Raw genomic sequence first — 23,746 nt, forward strand, 5'->3', positions numbered from 1 at the left:
TCTTGCTGAGTAATGAGTAAAAACAGTAAAAAAAATCCTTTAGAGTTTCCCTTAAAAACCAGGAAACTAAACATAACTTAAAAGAAAAACGACTGAGCATGATTTTCTACCCAGTTGTACTTTATGTTGTGTGCTAGTTAGCTAATGTTAGCATGGTATCACACTGAGCTAAGTGTTGGTAAACATTATTCCTGCTTAGCATCACCATGTGAGTATTGTCATTGTGAGCATGTTAGAATGCTGACAACAGGATTTAGCTCTCACATTTGCATTAGCCTCTTAGAGCCACAAACATGGCTGCCAATTATATTCATTTCCCCCCCAAAAATGGTTATACATCATATCCCAGTTTGAGTTTGAGAAATAAGGGACTGAACTGGGATCTGAATTTGACTGAACAAGGAAAAAACGTTAGCTCAGCGTCAGTTAACTGCAACAGGGTATTCCAATGGTAAAGATATTGTGTGAAAGGAGCGTGTAGCTTCGATACTGTATGGCAACGATCTATTCCACATCATGAGGTGGTGTGAAAAGAAGTCGTGATGAAATATCACTGAGGCGGATAGACTTTATCAGTGTGCTTTGCTCAGCTTCCTGGAACTACTGTGCCTTTTTCTTTTTGAGATCAGCAGCGAGCTAAAGATTAACAGAATTTTGAGTACACATTACCTGTGAAAACGAACGCCGCGTGAAGCCGCCCGGAGGAATCAAAATGTGAGACTGTTTTGAGAACTTATTTGTTTTGTGCCTCGTTTTATGACGGCGCTTGGGTTAGGCTGATGGCAATTAAATTCATTGAAATATACAAACTCTTGGTTACATGTTAATTAGTCACATCTTAATGCTATTTGGTGGTTTCTGTACTGTTCATTGGTAACGTGAGACCAAACCAGAAGTGGATGAAGCTGTTTTTAGAAGTTTGTCAATTTTTAATCCACCTTTAACAGCTTAAAGGGTCAAAGGTCAAGAGTCACCTTCGACCCCGGTGTCACCAAAATACCTCAGGGCAGATGAGCCCCGAGCTTTTCAGGGATGTAAGAAACCATTGTGTGCCTGTTTGAGGGGTTAGCACGTTTTCCACTATAAAAGTGAAACACAAATGGATAACAGAGACGTAATAAGCCGTGATCTCAGAAAGACGCTGCTTCTGCAAAGCTGTTAGACATTTTCTAACGCCGGGGTTACTGCCAATGGAGGGAGAAAAAATTCACAATGAGACACAGTGTCTCCAAGCAGACGCAGTGGCCAAAATTTCAAAGGTCTGGCTCGTGAGTGAGGGTCCCGCCCAGCCCCAGTGCAGGTTGCCTAGGGCTGGCAGGTTGTTCCACTGCAGTGTGTGCGAGAGGAGTTTTTCTCCAGAGTGGGCAGTGCCGCTGCCGCTGTAACATATGTAAGCTCCGCAGGGGTCTGTGACGGCACACACTTGCTCTCCGGACAATACAGCGGTCATTAACCCCGGTGTCCCAGAGTCTCTGTCTCACTGCATTTCACTCGGCCTCCATCACTGCGCTCACTGGATCTTACTCTCATCTCCCCTTCTCTCTTTGTTTGGTCCACGTTATCTTCACCCCCTGCTGTCCATCTCCCCGTCCTCCTGCCTGCATATCTCTCTCTCTCTCTCTCTCTCTCTCTCTCTCTTTTCTCCCCCTGTGGCCTGCTTTTCATCTCTCCCAGTTTCACCCGCTCTCTCTTACACCCCTTACACCCCCCCCCCCCCTTTCCTCCCTTTTCCTTCTCTGCCCTTCACCACATTTCAACCCCTCACCGCCACCACCACCAACACCCCCCCACCCCAGGATCCGCTTTCCACCCCCTCCTTCTCCCCCACTCCCCAACTCTCTCAACCCTCCCCCTTCCTCCTCTTCTCTGTCCTTCGTTCTATCCCTACCCCCCTCCTCCTCCCTTTCTCTCCTGCCATCTTGCAGGCCAGTGGAGCCAGACTGCAGGCGTTCAGGGAGTCACTGGACCTGCTGGGCAGCGGGTGACACAGATTTCCGGTGTGTGTGTGTGTGTGTGTGTGTGTGTGTGTGTGTGTGTGTGTGTATGTGTATGTGTGTGTGTGTGTGTGTGTGTGCATGCGTGACGAGAACAGGGAGGGGGGATTAAGCTCCAAATCACTAGAAAGGCACAGAAGAGAGAGGGGGGCGGCAGGAGAAAAAAAAAAGCTGCAGATCCAAGAATTTGAAATTCCCCCTTTGTCTGGGAGATGAAGAAACACTAGACTGTAGACTTTAACTAAAAGACTGTGTGTTTCTCATTCAGTGGGAGCGTTGTAATAGCATGATGTTGGAGCTCACTGCTTTTCTCCATGAGTTGGCAGGGTCCTGTGTTGGCTGGCGTGCTGCGCTTTCTCTTTGCCTCTCTCTCTCTCTCTCAGCCTGACTAACACGAACGCATTCACGCACACGCACACGCGCACACGCGCACATGCGCACACACACACACACACACACAGAGCAGTCCCTCTGCGATCCCCCTGACTGAAGGCGCACAGGAAGTGCAGCCGTGGCCCAATTATAGCGTGACACCTCGGGCCGGCCGTTGCTATGGTTACGTCTTCCCTGCGGTCCCCTGGAGTGTGGCGCCGAGGAAGAAGGTCTTATCACATCAGCCATCGTTACGGCAACAAGCAAAAACCCACCCTGTAGCCTTAGTCCAGCTGGCTGTGTATTTGGCTTAAAATGTGTATGTGTTTGTGTGTGTGTGTGTGTATATATGATCTATACTTGTGAATAAAAAAGGGAAATTGTGTCAGTGTGTGAATACAGGAGAGAGTGTTTGTGATTATGTGTGCATGTCAGGTTAGGTGTGTTCCAGCGCTGGACTTGCCAAGACAGTGTGTACGTGTGTTTGTGTCTGTGGGGTTGTGATAAGGCTCTCAGCCACACCATTAGGTGACTCATAATCCACACAACCTCACGCGCGCACACACACACACACGCAGAAAAATGGCTGCAAACAGACATATACACCCAATTAAATACAAACGCACGCACACGCATGCACAGATGTAGTATAAACCCAGCCTGTAGACAAGTGCACATGGCCAATTTCTTTTATTTCAAAAGGGCAAACAGAGCTATACAGTACAAGCTGCACATGAAATAATTTAGCCTAGGCTGAACTCATTCATTTCTTGCTGATGCAGTGACGTCAGAACAACAGAATCAAAACTCCCCCGTTAGAAACAAAACATTTGGCTCCTTTTTTTTTTTTTAAACGTTGAAACACAACACATCCAAACTGGAAAGGGATGTAAAAAAGACATAATGTTTTCCAGATATTTACAGGCTATTTACAGCATTTTTGTCGTCACCTAAATATTGACACACATTGGTATCCTTCTTTCTCTCCTCTCCATTTCACTGATTGTCAAAAGGAAGGATGGGAACGAGTGTGGACATTCTTAAACAGAGCCGCCGCTCCTCACTAAACACAAGATGCGAAGATCTTTGAACCACAGTCCGAGCATGACAACGTTGTGTCCCGTGTGTTTTTTATTGAAACGCAGCTCCTCAACAATCATCCAACCAGGATCCTCTGACAAATGCTGCCACCACCAGAATTACTATCCATCCAAAGCTCCGTTGCTTCTCTCCTGCGCCAGACCCAAAGTAAAGTCGGACCCCCTGAGGTCAAACCCAGACACTCTGCTCTCAAACCCAGGGCCTCCCGGCTTCCTCTTCAGCTCCTCACACTTCCTGTATTTACAGATCTGGTGTCCCCTCTTGCGATTGCGGCAGCTGCTGCACTGTTCGCAGTTCGTCTGACGCCGACAAGGTACACACTCCCCGCACCTCTTCCTCTTCCTCCTGCTTCCGCTGCCCGCACCCAGAGAACTAGGAGAGTAGCCCTCGGCCACCAGCCCCTCAATGCCCTCAGCTCCGATGGCCGCACTTCTCCAGTGGCCTCCCCCCATTTGGAAACCTGCCAGGGGGAACAGAGCGGGGCTGAAGGGGAACCAGGCGCCCAGGAAGGGTTGGAAGTCAGTGCCACATCCAGCGGAGTCCTCTTCCTCCTCCTCAGGCCCGGACCCACTACCTTCCGCGTCCCCCTTTGCCCCCCTTGCCTCAGCAGCCTCCCTTTTAGCAGGCGGGCTGCTTTGTACACCCAGGCTGGCCTGCTCTGTGGTGGCGGGTGTCAGAGCCAGGAGCCCGGCGCGCATCAGCAGCTCTGCGGCATGGGCCAGGTGGAGCCCGCTGGGTGACTCGAACATGTCGGGCCAGGAGGGGGCCCGGCGAGGCTTACTGTGTGCAGGCTGGGCGGCCCGCTGCTGGGCCTGGGAGGGCTGGATCAGGCCTTTGACGTCCACGGCCTGGGAAGGGGTGGATATGTAATGGGAGAGGCCGTAGGGGTGGTTGGAGCGCTTAAGGCTGGGTCTCAGTGGCTCATTGGGGATTTTAGCGCTGCTGTGGGCCTGATCTGGGGAGGAAGGGCCAGCGATGTCTACGGCGGTGGACATAGCGGTGGCTGCGTGTGGGGGGTGTCTGTCCTTGTTCCTCTGTGTCCGTGTGTGTGTGTGTGTGTGTGTGTGTGTGTGTGTGTGTGTGTGGGAGGAGAGGTTAGGGAGAATGGGATTGACGCCGACACGGGGTTGACAACCGTCCTCGCTGTTACTTCAGCCAAAATGGCAAGCCTTGGCCTGTGTCCCTATTCCCATTCTCTGCAGCAGCCTCGGAGTCCTGGAGAGCTACAAATGAACGGGGGATGAAGAGAGGAGGGTTAAGAATAGAAATGTTGGAGGGACGAATACAGAAAGCGAGAAACCAGAGGAGATGAGACCGGGGAGATATTCCTCAGCCACAGCCACTACACTACGTCAGAGAGTCTGCCCTTAGAAACACAAATATAACATAAACATGTATGATTTCAAAATAAAACAGCGTGAATAGAGACGAACAAGAGCCTGTACATCGGACACAGTGCATGCTTTGCCAGTGATTTCCGCATACAGGCGGCGGTAGGCTACCCCTTTAAGAATTTCACGGTATATCAATGCAATCAATAACAGAGCGACAACAATATGCAAAGATATGCGCATATGCGCAGGTCAAATGTGGAGCGCGCTTTTCAAATACATTTTGACGACTGCTGTTATGTGTGCCAGCCAAAGCCCGAGCTCCACGGAGACGGACCGAACAGTGGACCGTGAAAAAAAAACAGGCTGTCTTTTGTCTGGTATCGACGACGAGGAGCGAGGTGCGCAACGATGCGGTTGCTGTGGATAAAAAAAAAAGAAAAGAAGGAGCGAGCAGGCTATATTCCGTGTCCACGTTAGTAGAGGGCGAAAAAAAGAACTGTTCCGCCGATTAAACTCGGGACATTCGTGTTGTCGGAGGGCGAGTGCGATCGCCCTTCGACGGGCCGGTCGTGAAAAGGCGATCGATCGTTCCGCCGCGGCTTGGGTTACCTAAGAGGAAGGAGACGGCGCTCGACCGACGCCACTGCGAGCTGACCACAGTCCGAGTGGTCGCTGCGACACGGCGAGGGGGGGGGGGGGGGGAGAGAAAGAAAAGGCGACAACGCAGAAACGGGCGAAAATCTACCGGAAGTGTCGGCGGGCCGTCGCCCCTTACCTTCTAGAGACGGTCCGAGCTCCCCCCGCGTCGACGGCGCGATGGACGTCGCGAAGCTAATGGCGATTGTGATCGTGAGCGTACGCGGACGGCGGAGCTGCCGATTCCTCCTCCACCTCTCCGTCCCGGAGGGTCTGCGAACACTCTGCACGGAATTTGGGGGCGTCGCTCAAAATGCGAAGTGGACTCTCGCAGCCGAGACCGTGGTCAGAGCGACCCCACGGCGTCCACTCACCGGAAGAGCCCAGCTGTCACCGCAGAGCACTGTGGGACGCGCGGTGGCAGCCGACGCATCGGTGGACACGGGGGGCGTCGGGTGGAACATGATGCCGAGACGCACACAGATGCACGTCAACAAAACCCTTACATTAGTATTCCGAACATGATGATGATGATGATGATAATAATAATGAGATGAAGATGAAAAGATCAACAGCCCCACCGATGACCCACAGCGGTCTTCGGCGCCCATTACAGTGCTAATAGTGGTGTCTAATGTTGCAGCGATGCAAATGAGGCCTCCCATCAGTAAACTGTGTCTAGGTTGTTGGGTTTTTTTTTTGCCAAATTATACCTTATTATCTGTCACAGTTGGTGTGTGTAGAATTAAACCTCTGTGATATACAATATTCATTCCACACAACAACAACAACAACAATAAGAGCTGGTCCGCGAAGCATGCAGGATGCAAGTTGGTGAGAATGGGATGTAAAGGTCAGATTGTGAACACGTGCTTGTTTGTGTGGAACAACACATGTGCATCAACATGACGTAGAAGTGTCGGGAGGCTCCGGGGGAGGTTGTTGTTCAATATTACACCCACAAACAGATGGGAAAATGCAAAAAATAATTGTTAGGGATAAGAAAAATGATTTTTTTTTTTTAAAGTATAATATGAATGAACATTATATTTGTGGATGTTATCAACGTGTATTTGACGCTGTCACATTTAGTCAACAGTATGAAAATTAAAAAAAATAAATAAACTGTAGCATCGTAGATGAAACACCACCTGGTCAAACACAGTGGCTCAGTGAGACTGACTTCGGGCCGGTTAGCAGTCAAGAGGACGTTAGCATGTTAGTCGTGATCACCCCTCCGCCCCCCCCCGGGTTGTTCCAGCACGCACGACGCAGACCCGTGTCCCCGTCCCCGGGTGTGGGCGCCCGCCTCGGAGCCGCCTGCTAAAGGTGACTCCTTCACGCGGGGACGGTCGAGTCCACTCCACCTCTTGTGAGAGTCCTCCGTTGCATCTGGCACGCAGCCAGATACCTCGTGCGTGGCCCTGTGTTTGTGCGTCCGTGCGCGCGCGCGTGCGCGTGTCACTGTGGGAGCAGGGGGCCCACCGTACTCGCGTACACTCGCCGTCTGACTGGCCCCGGACCATCCGCGTACACACAGCGCCGTCTAGCGGTCACCGCGGAGACTGCCGCATCTTAAAATGGCCACTGGTGCTGGTGGACACTGCAGCACGGCGGCGGCAGCCGCCCTCCCCCCACCCACCCCAGGCCACTCACTCTCACTGCAGTCACCGCTTGGCCCTGTTGACTTATTATCCCTGTCCACTGTTAATCCACAAACACACCGACCGCTCTGCCTGCCTGCTGAGAAGTGAACTGGTTAAATGAAGCGACAATTTGATCCTGTGGATAAACACACAAAAACAAACAAATGTAGAGTTTGACCCCCCAAAAAACTCCTTAAAAGTAAATAAATCGAGGGAGGGCTAATGAATCAGATCACTCACCAAGTTTTATTCACAATATACAGAGCAACAAATCATCAAGTCAGACACAGCAGCCAGTAGAAAATTAATCGGATGAAATAGCAAAATATATCCTTTACAAGCATTTTCTTCTTCTTCTTGCCGTTTAACAATTTACAGACTAAATTCCCCAGAAAGCAGACAAGTTACCAGTTACAAACAGCCGACAGTGTTTCAACAGCTCCAAAGACCGGAGATTAGTATTTAATTCAAGACGGAACTAAACTTCTGCTTCCTCTGACCAGTGCAGAGGAAACAGAAACAGAAGATTATCCTCTGATTATTGGAAGCAAAAAAATAAAATAAATTAAAAACGAGTAACATTAATGTGGGTTGTGTGTTCAGATTCAGTTATAAGGCCTGCGATGAATTTGATTTAAATACTGGACTGACTGAGGCAGAGAGCGGCCAGCTCATTCAGTTTGGACCACCTGCTCCACCCGGAGGAGTCGATAGGAAGGGGACACACAGGTGACACCAGGCGTGGGGATACGACGCCCGAGCTGTGAAATATTTCGCTAATATCAAGTGTGGTGACAATTTTGACCACAATCCTTCATGTTAAATACATCAAAATGCAACTTGGCAGGCACAGCGCCTCCATGTTTGATTGTCCAAGTCCCTTTCTAATCTCTCCTCAAATGACCTCTGGTTTCCATGTCATTTTAAAAGGCAGCAACAGGGTCGAATGACTGAAATCAAAACTCATAATATTTTCATCACTTTCCACATCTTTATTCTGGGCTATGAAAAGTATCGCGCACCAGCGTAGTATCATAATCATCTGTGTGACACTGTTGAAGATGATAGTACACGATTAACTAGGGCAGTGGTTTAGGGTCACGACAAGTTGAGGGAGGATGACGTTCTGTGATCGGTTGGCTTTTAAGCGTCCCTCTTTTTGATGATGAGTGGTCCGACGTTGTCCCCGGTCTCCTCGTTGTGTTTGGTGTGAGCTCCGTCGCAGTACGGGAACTGCAGGGAGAAAACACACAAAACAAAAGTCTCTCTTTATCAGCTTCAGGCCCTTCCAATTTTATGATATGAGACGCGGGATTTAATCTCTCACGTTCTAGCTGACGGCATAAGGAATTGCACAACATGGACGATTGCTTTTAAGGGGCAGTGTTCGCGATATGCCCTCAGCACAAACAGTTAAGGTGACTGAAGAGTTTTTTTATCTTTATGATCATGATAAAATTAAATAAGGAAAGCGGATCCACTCAGCTCCCCTAATCCCCAGCAGTTACAACTTATCACAACATTCATCTTTTCAGAGTAAACTGAAGTCGTTATTCATGCTGGCCATGAGTCAAAATTGTGGCTCTTGTTTACACAAAGTTCTCTTCCCTCTAGTGGACTTCAAGTACTTCCAAGTACCGCTGCACAGGACGGGATATCACAAACTGGCAATTGGCCATTAGTGTGATGAGGGAAAGTCTGCCCACAAGACTTTTAATTAAGGACAGTAAGGAAAATGTTGGATAAGTTGGATTTGCCGGCGTAGAAAGTCCCAACAACTCAAACGCTAAGCCAAACCGCAGAAATCAGTGGCTGTGAACAAATCGCAGAGGCCTGACCTTCTTTGACTTCCAGCAGCGGCAGTACACGGCCTTGGTGCCGATGTCCTCCATGTCGAAGCTGTGGACCACCTTGGGACTGTCTTTGCTGATGGACGTGTTCACCTGGCCCTTCTTGCAGCTCCGCCCGCTCAGGTAATGGCTGACCAGGAAGCCTCCGACAGCTGCAACCACTGCCACTGGCACAGCCACCAACAAATGCTCTGCAGAGAGACAGGCAGTCATGTGAGCACACACAGAGAGAGATCGAGAGAGAACAAACAAACAAAAACCATCTCATTATGTCCTAGTAAATGTTAAAGCTGGTGTTTACTTGTTTTCTCCAAATTGAGGATGGCTGGGTGCACAAAATAAGAGAAAACTCTCAATTGAAGGCAACAAAATCAAACGCCACCACTAACTACACAGTGTCACAAACAACTAAACACTTCAGGGTACACAAATACAGGATTTGTGACATTCCTGTTTTCCTGCACTGCACTGAATTGTACAGTTGCACCTAACAAACTGGCCACTGGTGAAAGATCCTGGAAGTAATAGTTTCAGTATTTGCTTGCACTGCTTCAGTTTCATCCTCTCACAGTCTGTGGTGTCAACTGTTTTTACAGTTTGGTGATGCATAAAAAAAAGAAGGTGTTTTAATGTCTGGAGTGAGATTAAAATGTTCTGAACACGTCGTCAGAGGGATGATGGAGATGAAGGTGACGTTGGATGTCTCCTGAACAAGGGCCCCGTCTGTGTGGCTGCAGAGAAAACGTTCCAGTCTGACCAGAAGTTGTGAAATTGCTCCTTATTTGCAAAGGCAATGAGGAGGATAATCCAAAACTGCTGAGCATCACATGACGCAGAGTCGTAGGACCAGAACACAGGCCCCGCGGCCAATCTGGATCAGCTACTTCAGTTATCAGCCAGCTCATCTCTCACACACACACACACACACACACACACACACACACACACACACACACACACACACACACACACACACACACACACACACACACACACACACACACACACACACACACACACACACACACACACACACACACACCCTCTAGTCTAGGTGGTGGGATCGCCTCCAAGTATGGCCTGGGCTGATTTGGAAAGTTGGAAACACAACCTGTAGCTGTCATAGCAGGTTAGCTAGCTAAAAGGGTTGCTGGTCAGCCAAGAAACAGTTTCAATGACACGGCGGACAAAAATAACTCTGTGATTTGTATATATCTACAGGATTGGGTCTCCGAACAGCCTGCGCTGTATCCTACAAACAACTGTGGTTTTCTTGGCATGCGTGCAAGGTTAGCTCTCATGTTTGTTTGGTTTACGTTGAGCGGCGAAACGACAACACTCGGTTCATGCTAACATACGACAAGCTAGCTTTGATACGCTACCTTTCGATAACCGGAGCCCCGAGCTGGGCAGTGCGGGCATCGGGGGCATCGGAGGCACGGGCAGCTGCGGAATAGCGGGTAGACTGGCCATGTTTTCTCCGGAAGGGCTTGTTTATGGACCGCGCCGCTCCGCCGCAAGGTCAACCGGTGGCGTCTTTATGTGAAGCGCTCCAGCCACGCTGCGTTGGGCCCCGCCTACGTCACTGTTACGTTCGCAGCAGCAGCAACCAATGGCAGCCCGAGGAGGTTCTGCCCCACCACGAGGTGGCTCGAGGTAACGCCAGTGCACTTCCGGCTTAGTGCACTTTGATTTGATCCGCAATGTTTCTTTCCCTTGATATATAACACGCACGGGTTTAGTGGTAACCGGTATGGGGACCTCCCGTCCACTCTCTTTTGAAGGTGAATTCTTGACCATGCGTAGAGATGAGGTACGGCAATCATAGCAAAGACAGTCACTCTACATAGTGTGGAATATGAATAACTGGCGCTTTAGTCAACATGAACACCTTGTTATACGCAAAGGTTTCCACTGGAGGTGAATCATCTCGATGTTCGAGAGCAGTTTGGTTAGTCCAGTTTCCCTGAAGAAGATGAACCAACTACATACGATAATGAGCCATAACAACTCTCTACATTTTATTTGATAAACTTTATTTAACAGATTATTGGCATTAATTGTTAATGCATGGGCACAGAATCGGTGTGGACATATCAATATACTCCATATTGCTTTACATTAAAGCACCACCAGGAGGCGACAAAAATCCTACCAGATTGATTATTCAGTGGATTCATTCATGCTTATAGACATAATGTAACAATACAGTCCATTAGGTTTCCATATCAATGTATTCTTTCATATATTAAGTTTAGTGTCAGACTAACAGAAGCACTTGCAGCTGATACTTAATATGATAGTGACATATCCCATTCATTAAATCTTAAGTTTAAAGTCATGTTTTACGTAATAGTCCGATATTCACTAATATCCACTTAAAATGTATCAGTAGTAATTCAATCCATCAAATGACAGACACCATATGGTGTTGTAGACGTGTCTCGGCTGCTCAAGGATCAGTCACTGTCAAATGTCTGTGGAACTGGGTCATGAATGTGACCTGGCCACTTCTTACCAATGTATGTCCTTTAAAAAGTGCCGGAGAATGAGCCAACGCAGGAGTCATGGTTTTTTATTACACAGTTTAATCAACACACAAAGCTCAACGAGCCTCTCAGGTAATTCAATATACAGAGGTTTTGTGCAAGAAGAGTGGGTTCTCCTCGCACCCAGAGCCCAAGCCAGTCCCATAGCCATTTAAGATGTTAGCTTCTACAATAGCAAAAAAAAAAAAAAAAAAAAAAGACAAAAAAAAACCTAGAAGAGTTATGGGGGTGGGGAATAAAAACACAGGTTAAACTAAGAAATAAATTGCTTAAATACCTGGTCCAGAACCTCCACTTTGTGAATAAAGAAAGCGTGGTGGTAGTGGTGGGGGTGACATGGGGTTATAGTTGTGCGTGCACATGTGTATGTGTGTGTACAAAGGGGTCAACTTGGGTAAGGTGGTTCGGGGCAGGGTGGGGCAGGAGGTGTGGGGTGGGGGATAAGTTCAAGTCCTTTCATAGAATCTAACAGAAGACCACAAGAGGCCTTTTTACATAGCCTGCATGATTTCGGTATTTATTGTATAAAATACAGAGTGCCCTTCGACTCGCGTGCGATAAACTGCTTTCTTGAAATGTCACCTCGACAGCTGGAAGTCACAAGGACAACAAAACAAGAAAGGATGCAGAGTGTAAAAATCCCTCCATATTATTGTCTCCCTCCCCCCTTAAAAAAAACAAACAAAAAATAGGAAAATAAAGAAAAAGGTCTGCTCAAAGTTTTACAGATGCTCAAAGGAATGCTTCTAGTGACTTATCGTCTGGGGAAGATGGGTGAGGATGCAGGCGTATAGGTGGGGGGGGGGGGGGGGGGGGGGGGGGGTCTGGGCTGGCACAACAGCCAAATCTGCATCGTGACGAATTGTAATGGAATACAGAAGTCAAGAGATGGAGGTCAGAGGTCACAAAGGAGGGAGGAGATAAAAAAAATTAAATAAAAAAAAAGAGTAGGGAAAGGTGGGTGTTACCGTTGCAAGTTGACAATATGTACACTGGAGGGTGGGCAGGTGAGCTGAGAGGCAGGAGGGGGGGATGAGAGGAAGAGGACAGAGTCAAAGAGATTGAGAGAAAGAGAGAGAGAGAGAGAGATGTAGGGGGTTGGGGCAGAGGGAGTTTTACAGGTACTCTGGTGAAGGGGAGGCGTGGCTCAAAGAAAGCACTCCAATGGAAACCAACATGATCTTGTTTTAAACTTCATTTGTTTGTATGGTTTTTTGTTTGTTTTCTCTTTACGTCTGAAGCTCCCCTAACCTTATGTCATAGAGGTGGTTGGTCATGATTCTACTCCAACACTACATTGCATACTTTTGTGTCCATTCCCGAGCTATTTTGTTGTATCTGTGGAAGAAGCAGACAGAGAGAGAAAGGCAAGCGTTAGGTGTTTATGCTTGTAAAGACCAACATTTAAGGATTTAGTGACTTCGTTTAACAAAAAAACCCTCCCCCCTTTCACACAGAGATCTTGCTACACTGCAGGACCCCTCGTTATGTCGCCTTTACTTGGTCACACTGAACCAAACGAGCTGCTGTACAAACTTCTACACAGACAGCAATTCCGCTGGCCCCATTTGTACCTATTACACACAGAACGACGAGGCAGAATAAAGGCACAACATTCCAGCCTTGAAGAGGCCGTGAAACAGAGGCTACGGTCACCTCCATTTCCCAACATGCGTCATGAGTTTTGCTGCTGACCTGACAGCAGCAGAGAGAGCAGCTGGCTGTTGCTCTACAGGAGAACACAGCAACATTTAACAGACCATTTAACAGAAATTCTGAACAATTAACAGAAATAACTGCTGCTGGCCAATCAGCAATAAGAACGGTGCTCTCATAGCCCATACATAGTGACGGACATTTCCAATGTACTGGTTGTGTTAATTTAGCTTGTTGGTACATGATACTTTGTACTGCAGGTTATCAAATGACAGAAATAAGCAAAACTCTTTAATCGTCATGTCCCACGACATATATTGCAATAAAGTAATGGCATCATAATGAAGAGGAGGAGGGAGTGAAGATACATTGTTGTAGACCTGGTTGCCAAACCCAACCCCATGTTATGAAGTATGTGGATACAGCACCTCGATAGAAGAACATGTATACCAGGTTTTCTGGTAGTCAAGTCTTTCCAGATGAAACATTATATCATCAGTATGTAAAGGACAGAAACGACTGGACATGTGGGACGCCAGCTCGTCTCTAAAGTAGACAGATGACAGACAGCACAGAACAGCAAGGAAAACACCAGCTGACTGCTACGATGAGTGACACACTTCCCTTCCTACAGCCTTTGTAATGGCACACTGTTGATCCAGGCGGATGTGTGTATTTTACCATGTTTTCATGCAAACATCATCATTCATTTTTAAATATTTCTATATATTATATATTTCTGCGAAAAAATACTCAAGTGTGAATCCAGCTGCATGAGTTGCAAAAGGTCAGATGGATTAGTGAGGTTGTGTTATACAAATTATGTAAAATTGTGTTCGTACTATTGTTTTTGATCTTTAAAGTCACTCTCAGAAGCCAGGGGAGGGAAACTACAACTGTGAAGGTCACATTGAAGCATTATTAAATTTGAGGGATGAATACAGCAAAAAGTTGTGAACATTTCAGCAGCTTTTACTATTAAACAGTGAGAGATCGGTGGTATATTTGTAAAGATAGTTCTTCCTGTTGAAAACAAACAGGTGAGCATCAAACATCTGTCTTCACCGTGTCTGCACAGTCTGCCTCATACAAGTAATCCATTGGAAATAATAATCATTGATAAAAAAAAAGAAGCTTCTGGTTATCAACAGTTATATGACATATGTGTATATGACATTAAAGGAGACATATTACGCTTTTTCAGTTTTTCCTTTTCCTCTAGTGTGTTCTATAGGTTTTTTTTGTGTATGTGAAAGGTCTGCAAAGTTAAAACTCTGAAAGTCTGTGGTAAAGGGAGCTCCTCTCCCCGACAGAAAACACTGCGCCTGAAACGCCTCGTCAGTAGTCCTGCCGATACTTCCGTAAGATGGTGATGTCAACAAAAAATAAATCAAATCCATTGGTAGCCACTGCCTCCCTGTGTCCCCCCACCCTCACAGCCTATCAGAAAGCAGTACATTCCGTTATCTAAAAATGTATTGGCCAATTGTGTCATGTGACGTGACTCACATGCACGCAGGAATTTTCACACACTAACGTTACGTTGCTCCCTTCAACATAGTCAGTTAACCAGAGAGTATTGAGAGATGTTTGTACTGTTCTGTACGGACTGTAAGCGATTGTAATCCAATACAACTTTTGTAAAATCAGCGAATATTTCCTCACGGCCCGCTACTTGTCGGTTCAAACTTTTTCTTTTATATGGCCCTGGGTCTGTAACGGAAAAAATTAAACAAACAAAAATGCACCACAAAACACTGCATTAAACTGCCACTAGTTTGCGCTCACTGAAAAATTAAATGCCGATAAATAACAGATTTTGTCAGGGTGGTACCAACGAAAGTTGGAAAGGAGACCGCAGCCACTCCAGCTGATGAGCCCGTGACCAAAGTTCTATTGCCAGAGGTGCACAAGCTGTTGAATCTGTTCTTCACCATCCCGATATCAACGGCCAATGCTGAGAAGTCGCTCTTGTCCCTCCGGCGTTTAAGACTATACAGTTAAAAGCGCGCCCAGATACGCAGAGATTATTTGGCAACAGTGGATGTCTTGGGGTGGCCGATGGGCCCGACCAATTTGAAATGCGTTCTGCTGTCCATGATTGGGAGGGGGGGCCTTAAAGAGACGGGAGCTAAAACCAAGTGTTTCAGACAAAGATGCTGAAATAAAGAGCTGCAGGAATGGACATGTGAGTAAACTGATGTGTTTTCTGAACATTAGAGCAAGTAAACCTTCTCAGGTAATAACCCAAATTTTAATTATGAACCTGAATATGAGCATAACATGTGTCCTTCCTCAGGCTTTGTACAGCTCCACCCAGGTCATAAAAAGACTTGTCATATAATTGGTCTGTGTTCAAGATTGTTTAAATAAAAAGAAATAATTGTTTAATGAGGGCATGAAACATGGAAACAACTCTTACTACACCCAAATGATGCACAAAGCATGAAGCAAAGCACTCACTTTTCCCTGTCCGTCTTGTAGATGCGGGCGATCTCGGGTACTAAGGGGTCATCCGGGTTTGGGTCACACAGCAGAGAGCAGATGGACAGGAGGACTGGAATGGACAGGGCAAAGGTTACGAGTCAACACATCAGTATTCACAAATGAAAACATTTTCAGAACAGTTATTTTCCTTCAGATGATATTCCAATTTAAGTGAGGTATATGTCATCATCGATATACAGCTGTTGTAGACTGCTGATACATGTAATTGGGGTGTCAGGGGGGAAATAACCCTTTTGTGCACGAGAAAACATTTAGCAGCCTGTGTCACTAACCATCACTGATGAAAAGTGCTAAAGTTGACATTTACAGAGATGGAACTAGGGAAGTTGCATTTAAAGGGAAACTAGCATGCTTTCCCCCCTTCGCCTTCATTCTTAACACACTTTTTTTTTAACAAAGGCTGTTGAATAATCTCCATTCATCTGGAACCATATGTGCAGTGGTCCACTTCTGAGTGTACAGGCCAGTCAGAGAGAGCCTACCTTTGGAGATGGTGAGAGCCGGAGACCACTGTGATCGCAGGATGTCAAGACAAATGCTGCCGTTGCTGTTGATATTTGGGTGGTAGATTCTTGTGGTAAATGCAACCTGAAAACACAGTAAAGAAATACAGGTGGAGGGGGAGAGAGAAAGATAGAGGAGCAGGCAAGTGTACCAACAGGAAACACAGAGACATAAAGCTGTGTTATGTTTCAGCAAAAAAAGAAGCACTCAATGTGCCTCTTAGAAGCAAGCTGCTGCTCTGCATGTTTTTTTGAGACATGTCTTGCTTACCTTTGGCGGTTTGAAGGGGTAGTCTGTGGGGAAGTGAATGGTCAAGAAGAAAACCCCACTCTGGTAAGGACTGTCATTCTAATGGAGGGAGAAAGAAACCCATTCATCTCATCAGTTACCAAATTACGTTTATGACAAAATGAAGATAAAATGGAATTTAACTTTAAACACTAGGGCTGCTGTCGACCGAGGAAATGTTATCCGACTAAAAAGTTGAACTTCTCTCTGACTAAATAAATTAAGCAAGCAGTTAGTTCAGTTAATATTAGTTCCACCAGTTACTGCATAGGTAAAGCTCTGTTCAAAAATCAGGTCTTATGACAGAACAGTTGTGTGTGTTACGTGTGATGAGGCTGTGACCAAGTGAATACTTACAGGTCCCATTATTGTGGCTTGCCAGTGAAACACTGCAACAAAAATATAAAACAGAGAAATTGGTTATGAAACGCTAAGAATATGAAGTGTGGCTGTGAAGTGTTGGAATAAATAATGCCACATAAAAAGTTTGTTTATTTGTACAGATGAGTAGCAGATTCCATAATTAACCAGCAGAATTTGATTGAGGAGCATTTCAACGTGTCCAAATTCAGGCATCCTGTCGTGGTCTGATGACAAATGTCACGTTCAAAAAAGTCAACCACAGTAATCACGGTTTACAAGAAACACTTTTCTTGCAGCTGGTAGACGAGTAGTTCACTTGATGTTGGAGGGCAGGATGTGACATGAACAGAGGGATACTGCTGCTACTCATTTTTTCCCATGGCGCTGTTTAAGTGTCAAAAGTTGTTGCATGTACACATGTTAAAAGATTACAATACATATCATAAATGAAGATTTAAGACTAAAGGTTGCCATTTGCTAAACCATCGCATTGCTCATAACTATTTTAGCTCGGACACTACTAACTCCTCTCACAAATGTCTCTGCAGTGGAAGGATCCAACACACTACATGCAAATTTCTAAAGATATATCTAAACATTTTATCGAAGTTATTTCAAGCCTGGTTTCTCATCACACTCATAAGGTTAAAGGTACATACGGTTATTTGTTGCTAATATTGAAATTCAGAAAAGCTCTGTTTGTGACAAATGCTACATCCTACCAAGCATTTGTTGTCCATTTAAACGTTGGCACATTTATTGTTCAAATACTGTACCCTAATGCAGGAATGGATCGACTGACTTGGATTTGAAAGACTTGTCTTTTTCAAAAAGCAGACTAAATAACTACTTTTTCTTGGTCAAAATGCCAAATTGTTCACAAATACCCAGTGACTGTCCTCTGTTTAGTTCAACATGAGTTGCTGCGATGATGCACTGATATGTATGTACATGTCACAAGCCTTTGACATGAGATAACGGTGTGGTGGTGTTGGTCCCTTGGGAATACCAGGTGTTACAGTCATGATAAACATCAGCCCCCCTCTCTTTAGTCGAAGCTGCAGCATTACTGTTCCTCTGTACAATATGGCAGATGTCAACCTTTGTAGACTACCAGTATGAAATAAAATTTGCACGTCCATAAAATTATCATTTAACCAATATGTGTGTGTATCTCACATTTGTGTTGTTGTTTATTTTAGCATTTATTTTATTATGCATGCTCGATGCATTGGAACAACCATCAAGCCAACTGAGTTTGTTAGCTACACGCTGTCAGCAGTTAGTTAAACATGTTACTACTAGCAACACTACAGCTAAATACAAGCTACATTATATATTATTAATACTGGTAGCTGTTATGAATAACTGCATATTTTGTAGAAGGTTTGTTCTAAGGATGGCTACAGTTAGTTCAACCAGTCCATTTCAACTACAAAGACGTTTTTTATTTGAATTCTAATGATGCATGTAAGAACAATGATCTTTTTTTCCACAATGGCAGCACCTTTACGGAGGAAAGACGTCCTGCCTCTGTATCAGCAAACTGTATTATTCACCTGGCTATTTCTACACATATGACTCAGTTTCAAAATGTCAGCAGCGTCAATTTCAGCAGTGACACTACGGACAATTAAGTGATCACCCTCATATCTAACACAAAACAATACCATGGCATCAGGTTATGTTGCTTTAAAAAAAGCTAAGAATTCAGTATCAAATATTTAAAAAGTAACTTGACAAGATAGTTTTGAGTCTGACAACATGTCAGACTCAAAACTATGGCCTGATAACATTAGCTGAGTGTGAACACGTCTGGGTTACCTTTCATGTGAATAGCAGCGAGTTGCCTTTTTCTTCAGAGAGAAAAGACCTGGTTCTCCGTATGAACAGTGGACACAGTGAATACAAGGGCTCATACTTGGCCTACGCACAGACAGTGAATGGTCAGAGATACCAATGAACCGCAATGCACCTGTCAGTATAAATAAACATCAGCTCATTGGTGGTTTGTTGTGGATTAACAGGAGAACAGACTTAAAAATATAAAATGTACTTGACTATAATAGCGCCGTGTATCATTCACAAACAAGTTTTGAGAATTGTTACTGCTCGACAAATGGATCATGAGTGTTTCAACCAAAAGATGTGACGAATAAAAAAATCTCTTTTTCTGTTCTACACAATTTATTAGTAATATTAAAAAATGCTGCAGCACATTTATTCTTTGGCTTAAGACTTTAAGTCCTGTTATAGAAAACTGTGCTAGCAGATGGGTGGAGTGGTTTACGGGGGGAATATAAAATATAGATTCCCCTCTGAATGTAATGAAATCAACCACACCGGAATTTAATTGGAACCAAGACCTTTCTGACAGTGTCAACAAAAATGATCATCATGAGTTTCCCAAAGGAGCCATTTATCATTGGGTAATTGTTCTGAACTGCATAAAAGTGTACAGGTACTTGTGATGCTGTCCACCGCAACATGAACCTGAACTACTATACTTTGCTTATTATACACTTAAAAAAATACTGCACAAATTCACTGCTGCTTAATCATTATGGAACTATAATATAGACTTGCACAACACACAGACATTCCATCTAGCAATATGAAAGTGGTAAATAATCTTGTCAAAATAAAGGGCCATTGTGCAGTCATTTAGATTCTCTCATTAACTTTACATAAATAAAGGGTGACTGGCACCCACTTATCATATTTGTCTGAAATCATTCACTGTAAGACATTTAACATTTAAAGGGTCTGTTAATTCATTTAAAAGGCCCTTTGCCACTATTTTTCTGCAAAGAGGGCTGATATTGGTACAGCAGGTCACCCTGGAATATCAGGTAGAATTATTAACCTTACCGACTGATCATGCACAACTCTTAACACTTGGGGCAAAAAACAAAAAAACAGCAGACACCATCAAACGGTTGAAATTTTGGCTTTGAACACACAAACGTACCAGCGAACCTGACAAGTAAATGTCCATCATTGAAGGTGAAGTTGTCTTCTAAAACAGTTGACTTGAGACAAAGACAAAAGGTTTTCACTGTCTGTGTTTACTGTCCACTGTGCCTTGTTTGTGGAGATAAACAAAGAGCTTCCGAAGCTGCTTAGAAATGAGTGAACAACAAAAATGCTCAGAACAGAGGTACAGGTGGCTAAGAGCTTTAAACTGCTGGTAGCATAAGACCCTCTCAAAGACAGACTACAGACTTCACAGGCTGCACATAGTCAGGAGTATTTTAAGAACGACTTTTATATTTACAAAAAAACATGCCGCAACTTTACATGTTTCTATATTTGAACCCAATGGTTTTAACAAATTACTGCTGTTTTTCATTAAACAAATTTTTTACATTCAGAGGCTCATCTATAGATGAGCCTCTGAATGTAAAAAACTAACAATTATTGACGGTATCTGTCATTGTGAAGCAGTGAATTTCCCAGAGGTGTTCTTTTTCTTTCTGTTTACTGGATCTGCTTAAAAAAACGAAACTTCCTCAATTGAGTGTAATACTCTGGACTTACTGGAATACTTTGCACATTAACTAATATTTGTATATTTCCCTTTCCCACCAAACAAAGGTCCTTGCTTGTAAACATTGAATGTGTAAGAGGCAAGGTTGTGATAATAAAAATTTGTGGAATTATTCTGCACCCAAACCGAACAACACAACTATTAGATGTATCCCGTGAGAGCAAAGCTGGAGACAACTTATACCTAGCTTACAGCTGAAGGGATCTACATAGTCTGTCATAAATTAGAAAAAACACCTTCCACTCATTTGAGTGTTTTTGAATGAATTTGTCTATTGAAATAAGTGATGGATAAACCAGAGGATCGCTCCAGTTCCACGGGGGCTACCGGGTCAGTGTTGGTGCTGACGTGAACTTACTGTCATCTCCTACTGGTCCTGCAGAACACTGGGCCGGCGGGTCCCGCGCCAAGTCGTTCAACTCCTGAGACAAACAAACAGCAAGTGCGTTGATCAGGTCCTGCAGTATGGTAACTTGGCACTTCAAATGTTTTAATTCATTATAATCCAATGATCCTTCTTTCAGTTTGCACATGTATAACTTGCACTGTTTATATTTGCAGCTTTTATTATTATTGTTGCTTTATGTTTCACATGCTGCCTTTTAGAATTGTTTTATTTTGTATATTTGTAGTATATATTAGAGCTGCAACAGTTAATCCATTAATCGATTAGTAATCGACTTCTTAATTCATCGCCAACTATTTTAATAATCAATAAATCGGTTCAAGTAAGTTTTCTTGGGGGAAAAAAGGCAAAATTTATGATTTCAGCTTCAAAATGGATATTTAATTGAATATTTCCTACGGTTAACCGAGAAAATAATCGACAGATTCATTGACCGTTAGTTGCAGCCCTAGTATACACTGTAGATTGGACATTGTCTGGCATTCTGTGGACAGCAAAGGAAGAATTGCACTGTACATGTCAACATGTTTCCTTACTGTGCATATGACAATAAGCTTGAAACTTGAATCTTTGATCATTTGATACTAATACCTTTAATCAATATGAAGTTGTTTTTTTTCTTTAATACCCTAGACATGCCTAGGATGAGCCCTCTTCGTAAACAGCTCATGGGTTCAGGTACCACTGCTCTGAAAACAGTAAGAACTTGCATCGAGTTCCCCACTGACGCAATTGAACTTACTAATAATCGGAAGGACTGCGATCGGACATAACGAACTTACTAATAATCGTCGGAAGGACTGCGATCGGACATAAGGACATGACAGCAGAGGTTCCGCCAGAGCCAGTAACCGTCTGGTGAACTGGACGGGAGCTAAGTCGGGAGTAGCATCGGCGTAGCGACCAGCGAGTGCTAGCCGTGCATGCTAGCTGCTTCGTGGACACCAGCACCGGGTTGTCGAGTCGCGGTGCTCGCGCTGCTGCTGCTGCTTCTACCGGCGGAATCACAGACGACTGCACGAGCCGAGCCGAGCCCACACACGAGCGGCGGCTTCGCCCAGAGGACCCGGCCGCTCTCGGCCGCTGTCAGCTGCATGACACCGAGAGGCGAAGCAGCGCGTGGGGCCCGCTGCGGCCGCGGCACACGGCTAACGAGCGTCGCCAGCCTTCACCCCCTTTGTTGCTGCTCGTCTGTCGAGCGCGAACCCCCGAAATAATGTCACACACACACAAACGACAACGACGACGACGACGACGCGCCTGTTCTGTCGCGACCGCGTCAAACAGACGCAGGTTTAGTGATGAACGAGTGCGATATAATGTGGGGGCGCGGGGGGGGGGGGGGGGGGGGGGGGGGGGGGGGGGGTGTTGGAATTAGCCCGCATTAGCTTAGGTTACGTCCAGCCGCATCTCTGGGCTGTTACACGGTTCCACTTCGATCCATGACATATTACAAAACAGAAAAAATCCATAAAGTCAAGTCGAAGGAAAAGAGAGAAAGGGTGAATTATTTCATAAATGAAGCGCCAGCGTCCTCTCGGGATCGAGCTAGCGGTTAACGTCCCATGCTAGCTGGCCAACTTATCTGTCAAATCGAGGAGCCAGCTCGGCGGGCGTCAAGTCGCTGTGATAAATAACGTTCGGCCACTCGGGGAGGGTCGTGCGCGAACAATAACTGTGGAGGAGAATCGCAAACGTAAAATGTATGCAAGTGGAAACTGGCGTTGCGTTGCCGTGAAGATGTAACGTTGATGCAGTTAGCCAGCTCGATCCGGGGAGCGTTAGCTTGTCCGCGTTAGCCAGCCACCGGGACGGATCGTTTCGGCCAGAAACGGCTAACGCACACCACTAATATCATCGACTAACCGCAGTCACAGGCTTAATAAAACATTGGATCATATCCCGTGTTTCATGCGTAGACGGTAAAGAAGTGTGACATAACAACGGACCGCCAACATAACGGGTTATTAAGTCATCGGTTGACTTGGCCCATTCGCAGCGGCACTGGTGAACACAGCAAAGCGGCGCATTGCTGCTCTCACTGTCGTCACCCGCTATTCACAGACCGTTAGCTGGCAGTCGAGACCTAGCCCGAGTGATTTGGTCCTTATTTTGAGATTGTTCACGTTGTACGGAGCCATCCGGGCAAGCATCGGACGGGCAAGCAGTGGAATCAAACCCCTGGCGAAACTGCGAAACCCCGGGCCTCGCCGTTCACTTCCTTACCTTGTGAATTCTTTTCAGAGCCATTGTTGTGCTAGCGCTTCTGTCAGGGAAAACGTGCGGTTAAAATGGCGATTGGTATCACTGTCCGTCGGTAACACTACGACTCGGTTATCATAGAACGCGTCGCTGTACGCTCGGTTCACTGATCGCTGACTAGGGGGAATCCACCAAAATGATTTCGAAACGAAACGAAAAGATAGAGGGGGTAGAACCGCGGTCCTTCCTCCGACTGCAGCGGCTACCAAATCACTGCGGCCTGTGTCCTGCCAATGGTAACGACCCCAACACTTCCGGACCAAGCCTATCTCTTCACAATAAAAGCATCAGCACCATTCGGCAAACATTTCGGGCCTTCTAAATGTTTCACCTTTTAAGGGTCCTCTTTGGTTGCCATGGTCATTATAACAACCACATACTACTGTGCAGTATCCATAATTATTGGTTAATCTATTATTCTGTCAATTTATTATTTTATCAATATAATGTTTGAAACTGTGAAAATGGCCATCGCCATCTTTTATGAACATGAGTCTTCAAATTGCTTGTTTTGTAAGAACAAACACTCACAATCCCAAATCTATTCAGTCTCAATAATATAAAATAAAGTGAAGCAGTATATCTTTGCATCTGAGAAGAATATTTGGCAGTTGCTGCTGGAAAAAAATATTTGAAGGATTAAGCATTTATTCGCTGATTTTATTTTGTCTCAATTGCATCCTATATATTTTTTTTCTTTTCTTCAGACCAATTAATTATAAGTTAT

At 45.3% G+C, this 23,746-nt stretch overlaps 3 protein-coding genes across 4 annotated transcripts; all 3 read right to left on the reverse strand.

The window, feature by feature from the left end:
* Positions 1–3,039: 3,039 nt before the first annotated feature.
* On the reverse strand, positions 3,040–5,969 carry cxxc5b (CXXC finger protein 5b). Of its 2 annotated transcripts, none has more exons than XM_035649299.2 (2): positions 5,577–5,969; positions 3,040–4,690 (listed from the first exon to the last, which is right to left on the reverse strand). In XM_035649299.2, the coding sequence occupies exon 2, from the start codon at positions 4,460–4,462 to the stop codon at positions 3,569–3,571; it is 894 nt and encodes a 297-aa protein (XP_035505192.1). In that variant the 5' UTR covers positions 4,463–4,690; positions 5,577–5,969; the 3' UTR covers positions 3,040–3,568. The 2 variants fall into 2 exon arrangements, with proteins under 2 accessions (XP_035505192.1, XP_035505193.1); XM_035649300.2 differs by lacking the exon at positions 5,577–5,969 and adding an exon at positions 5,411–5,513.
* A 1,341-nt stretch (positions 5,970–7,310) lies between these two features.
* Positions 7,311–10,526, reverse strand: zgc:110843 (uncharacterized protein LOC541492 homolog). Its single transcript, XM_035649302.2, has 3 exons — positions 10,316–10,526; positions 8,922–9,124; positions 7,311–8,316 (listed from the first exon to the last, which is right to left on the reverse strand). The coding sequence occupies exons 1-3, from the start codon at positions 10,404–10,406 to the stop codon at positions 8,227–8,229; spliced, it is 384 nt and encodes a 127-aa protein (XP_035505195.1). The 5' UTR covers positions 10,407–10,526; the 3' UTR covers positions 7,311–8,226.
* Positions 10,527–11,492: 966 nt separating this feature from the next.
* On the reverse strand, positions 11,493–23,270 carry ube2d2 (ubiquitin-conjugating enzyme E2D 2 (UBC4/5 homolog, yeast)). Its single transcript, XM_035649301.2, has 7 exons — positions 22,984–23,270; positions 20,710–20,773; positions 16,796–16,827; positions 16,421–16,498; positions 16,129–16,234; positions 15,602–15,695; positions 11,493–12,820 (listed from the first exon to the last, which is right to left on the reverse strand). Exons 1-7 carry the CDS (start codon positions 23,005–23,007, stop codon positions 12,775–12,777), a joined length of 444 nt encoding a protein of 147 aa, XP_035505194.1. The 5' UTR covers positions 23,008–23,270; the 3' UTR covers positions 11,493–12,774.
* Positions 23,271–23,746: the final 476 nt, after the last annotated feature.

Source organism: Scophthalmus maximus, chromosome 9, assembly GCF_022379125.1.
Source record: "Scophthalmus maximus strain ysfricsl-2021 chromosome 9, ASM2237912v1, whole genome shotgun sequence".
NCBI lineage: Eukaryota > Metazoa > Chordata > Actinopteri > Pleuronectiformes > Scophthalmidae > Scophthalmus > Scophthalmus maximus.

What these genes read in the sequence shown, in the direction of transcription:
- cxxc5b (XM_035649299.2), bottom strand. Translation starts at nt 4,462, where the DNA reads ATGTCCACCGCCGTAGACATCGCTGGCCCTTCCTCCCCAGATCAGGCC.
- zgc:110843 (XM_035649302.2), bottom strand. Translation starts at nt 10,406, where the DNA reads ATGGCCAGTCTACCCGCTATTCCGCAGCTGCCCGTGCCTCCGATGCCC. An exon ending in GGGGCTCCGGTTATCGAAAG is followed by an intron (nt 9,125 to 10,315) that starts GTAGCGTATCAA and finishes GTCTCTCTGCAG; the next exon opens with AGCATTTGTTGGTGGCTGTG. An exon ending in GCTGCTGGAAGTCAAAGAAG is followed by an intron (nt 8,317 to 8,921) that starts GTCAGGCCTCTG and finishes TTCTCCCTGCAG; the next exon opens with TTCCCGTACTGCGACGGAGC.
- ube2d2 (XM_035649301.2), bottom strand. Translation starts at nt 23,007, where the DNA reads ATGGCTCTGAAAAGAATTCACAAG. An exon ending in AGGACCAGTAGGAGATGACA is followed by an intron (nt 16,828 to 20,709) that starts GTAAGTTCACGT and finishes TTTTTGTTGCAG; the next exon opens with TGTTTCACTGGCAAGCCACA. An exon ending in GGCTCTCACCATCTCCAAAG is followed by an intron (nt 15,696 to 16,128) that starts GTAGGCTCTCTC and finishes TGTCCATTCCAG; the next exon opens with TCCTCCTGTCCATCTGCTCT.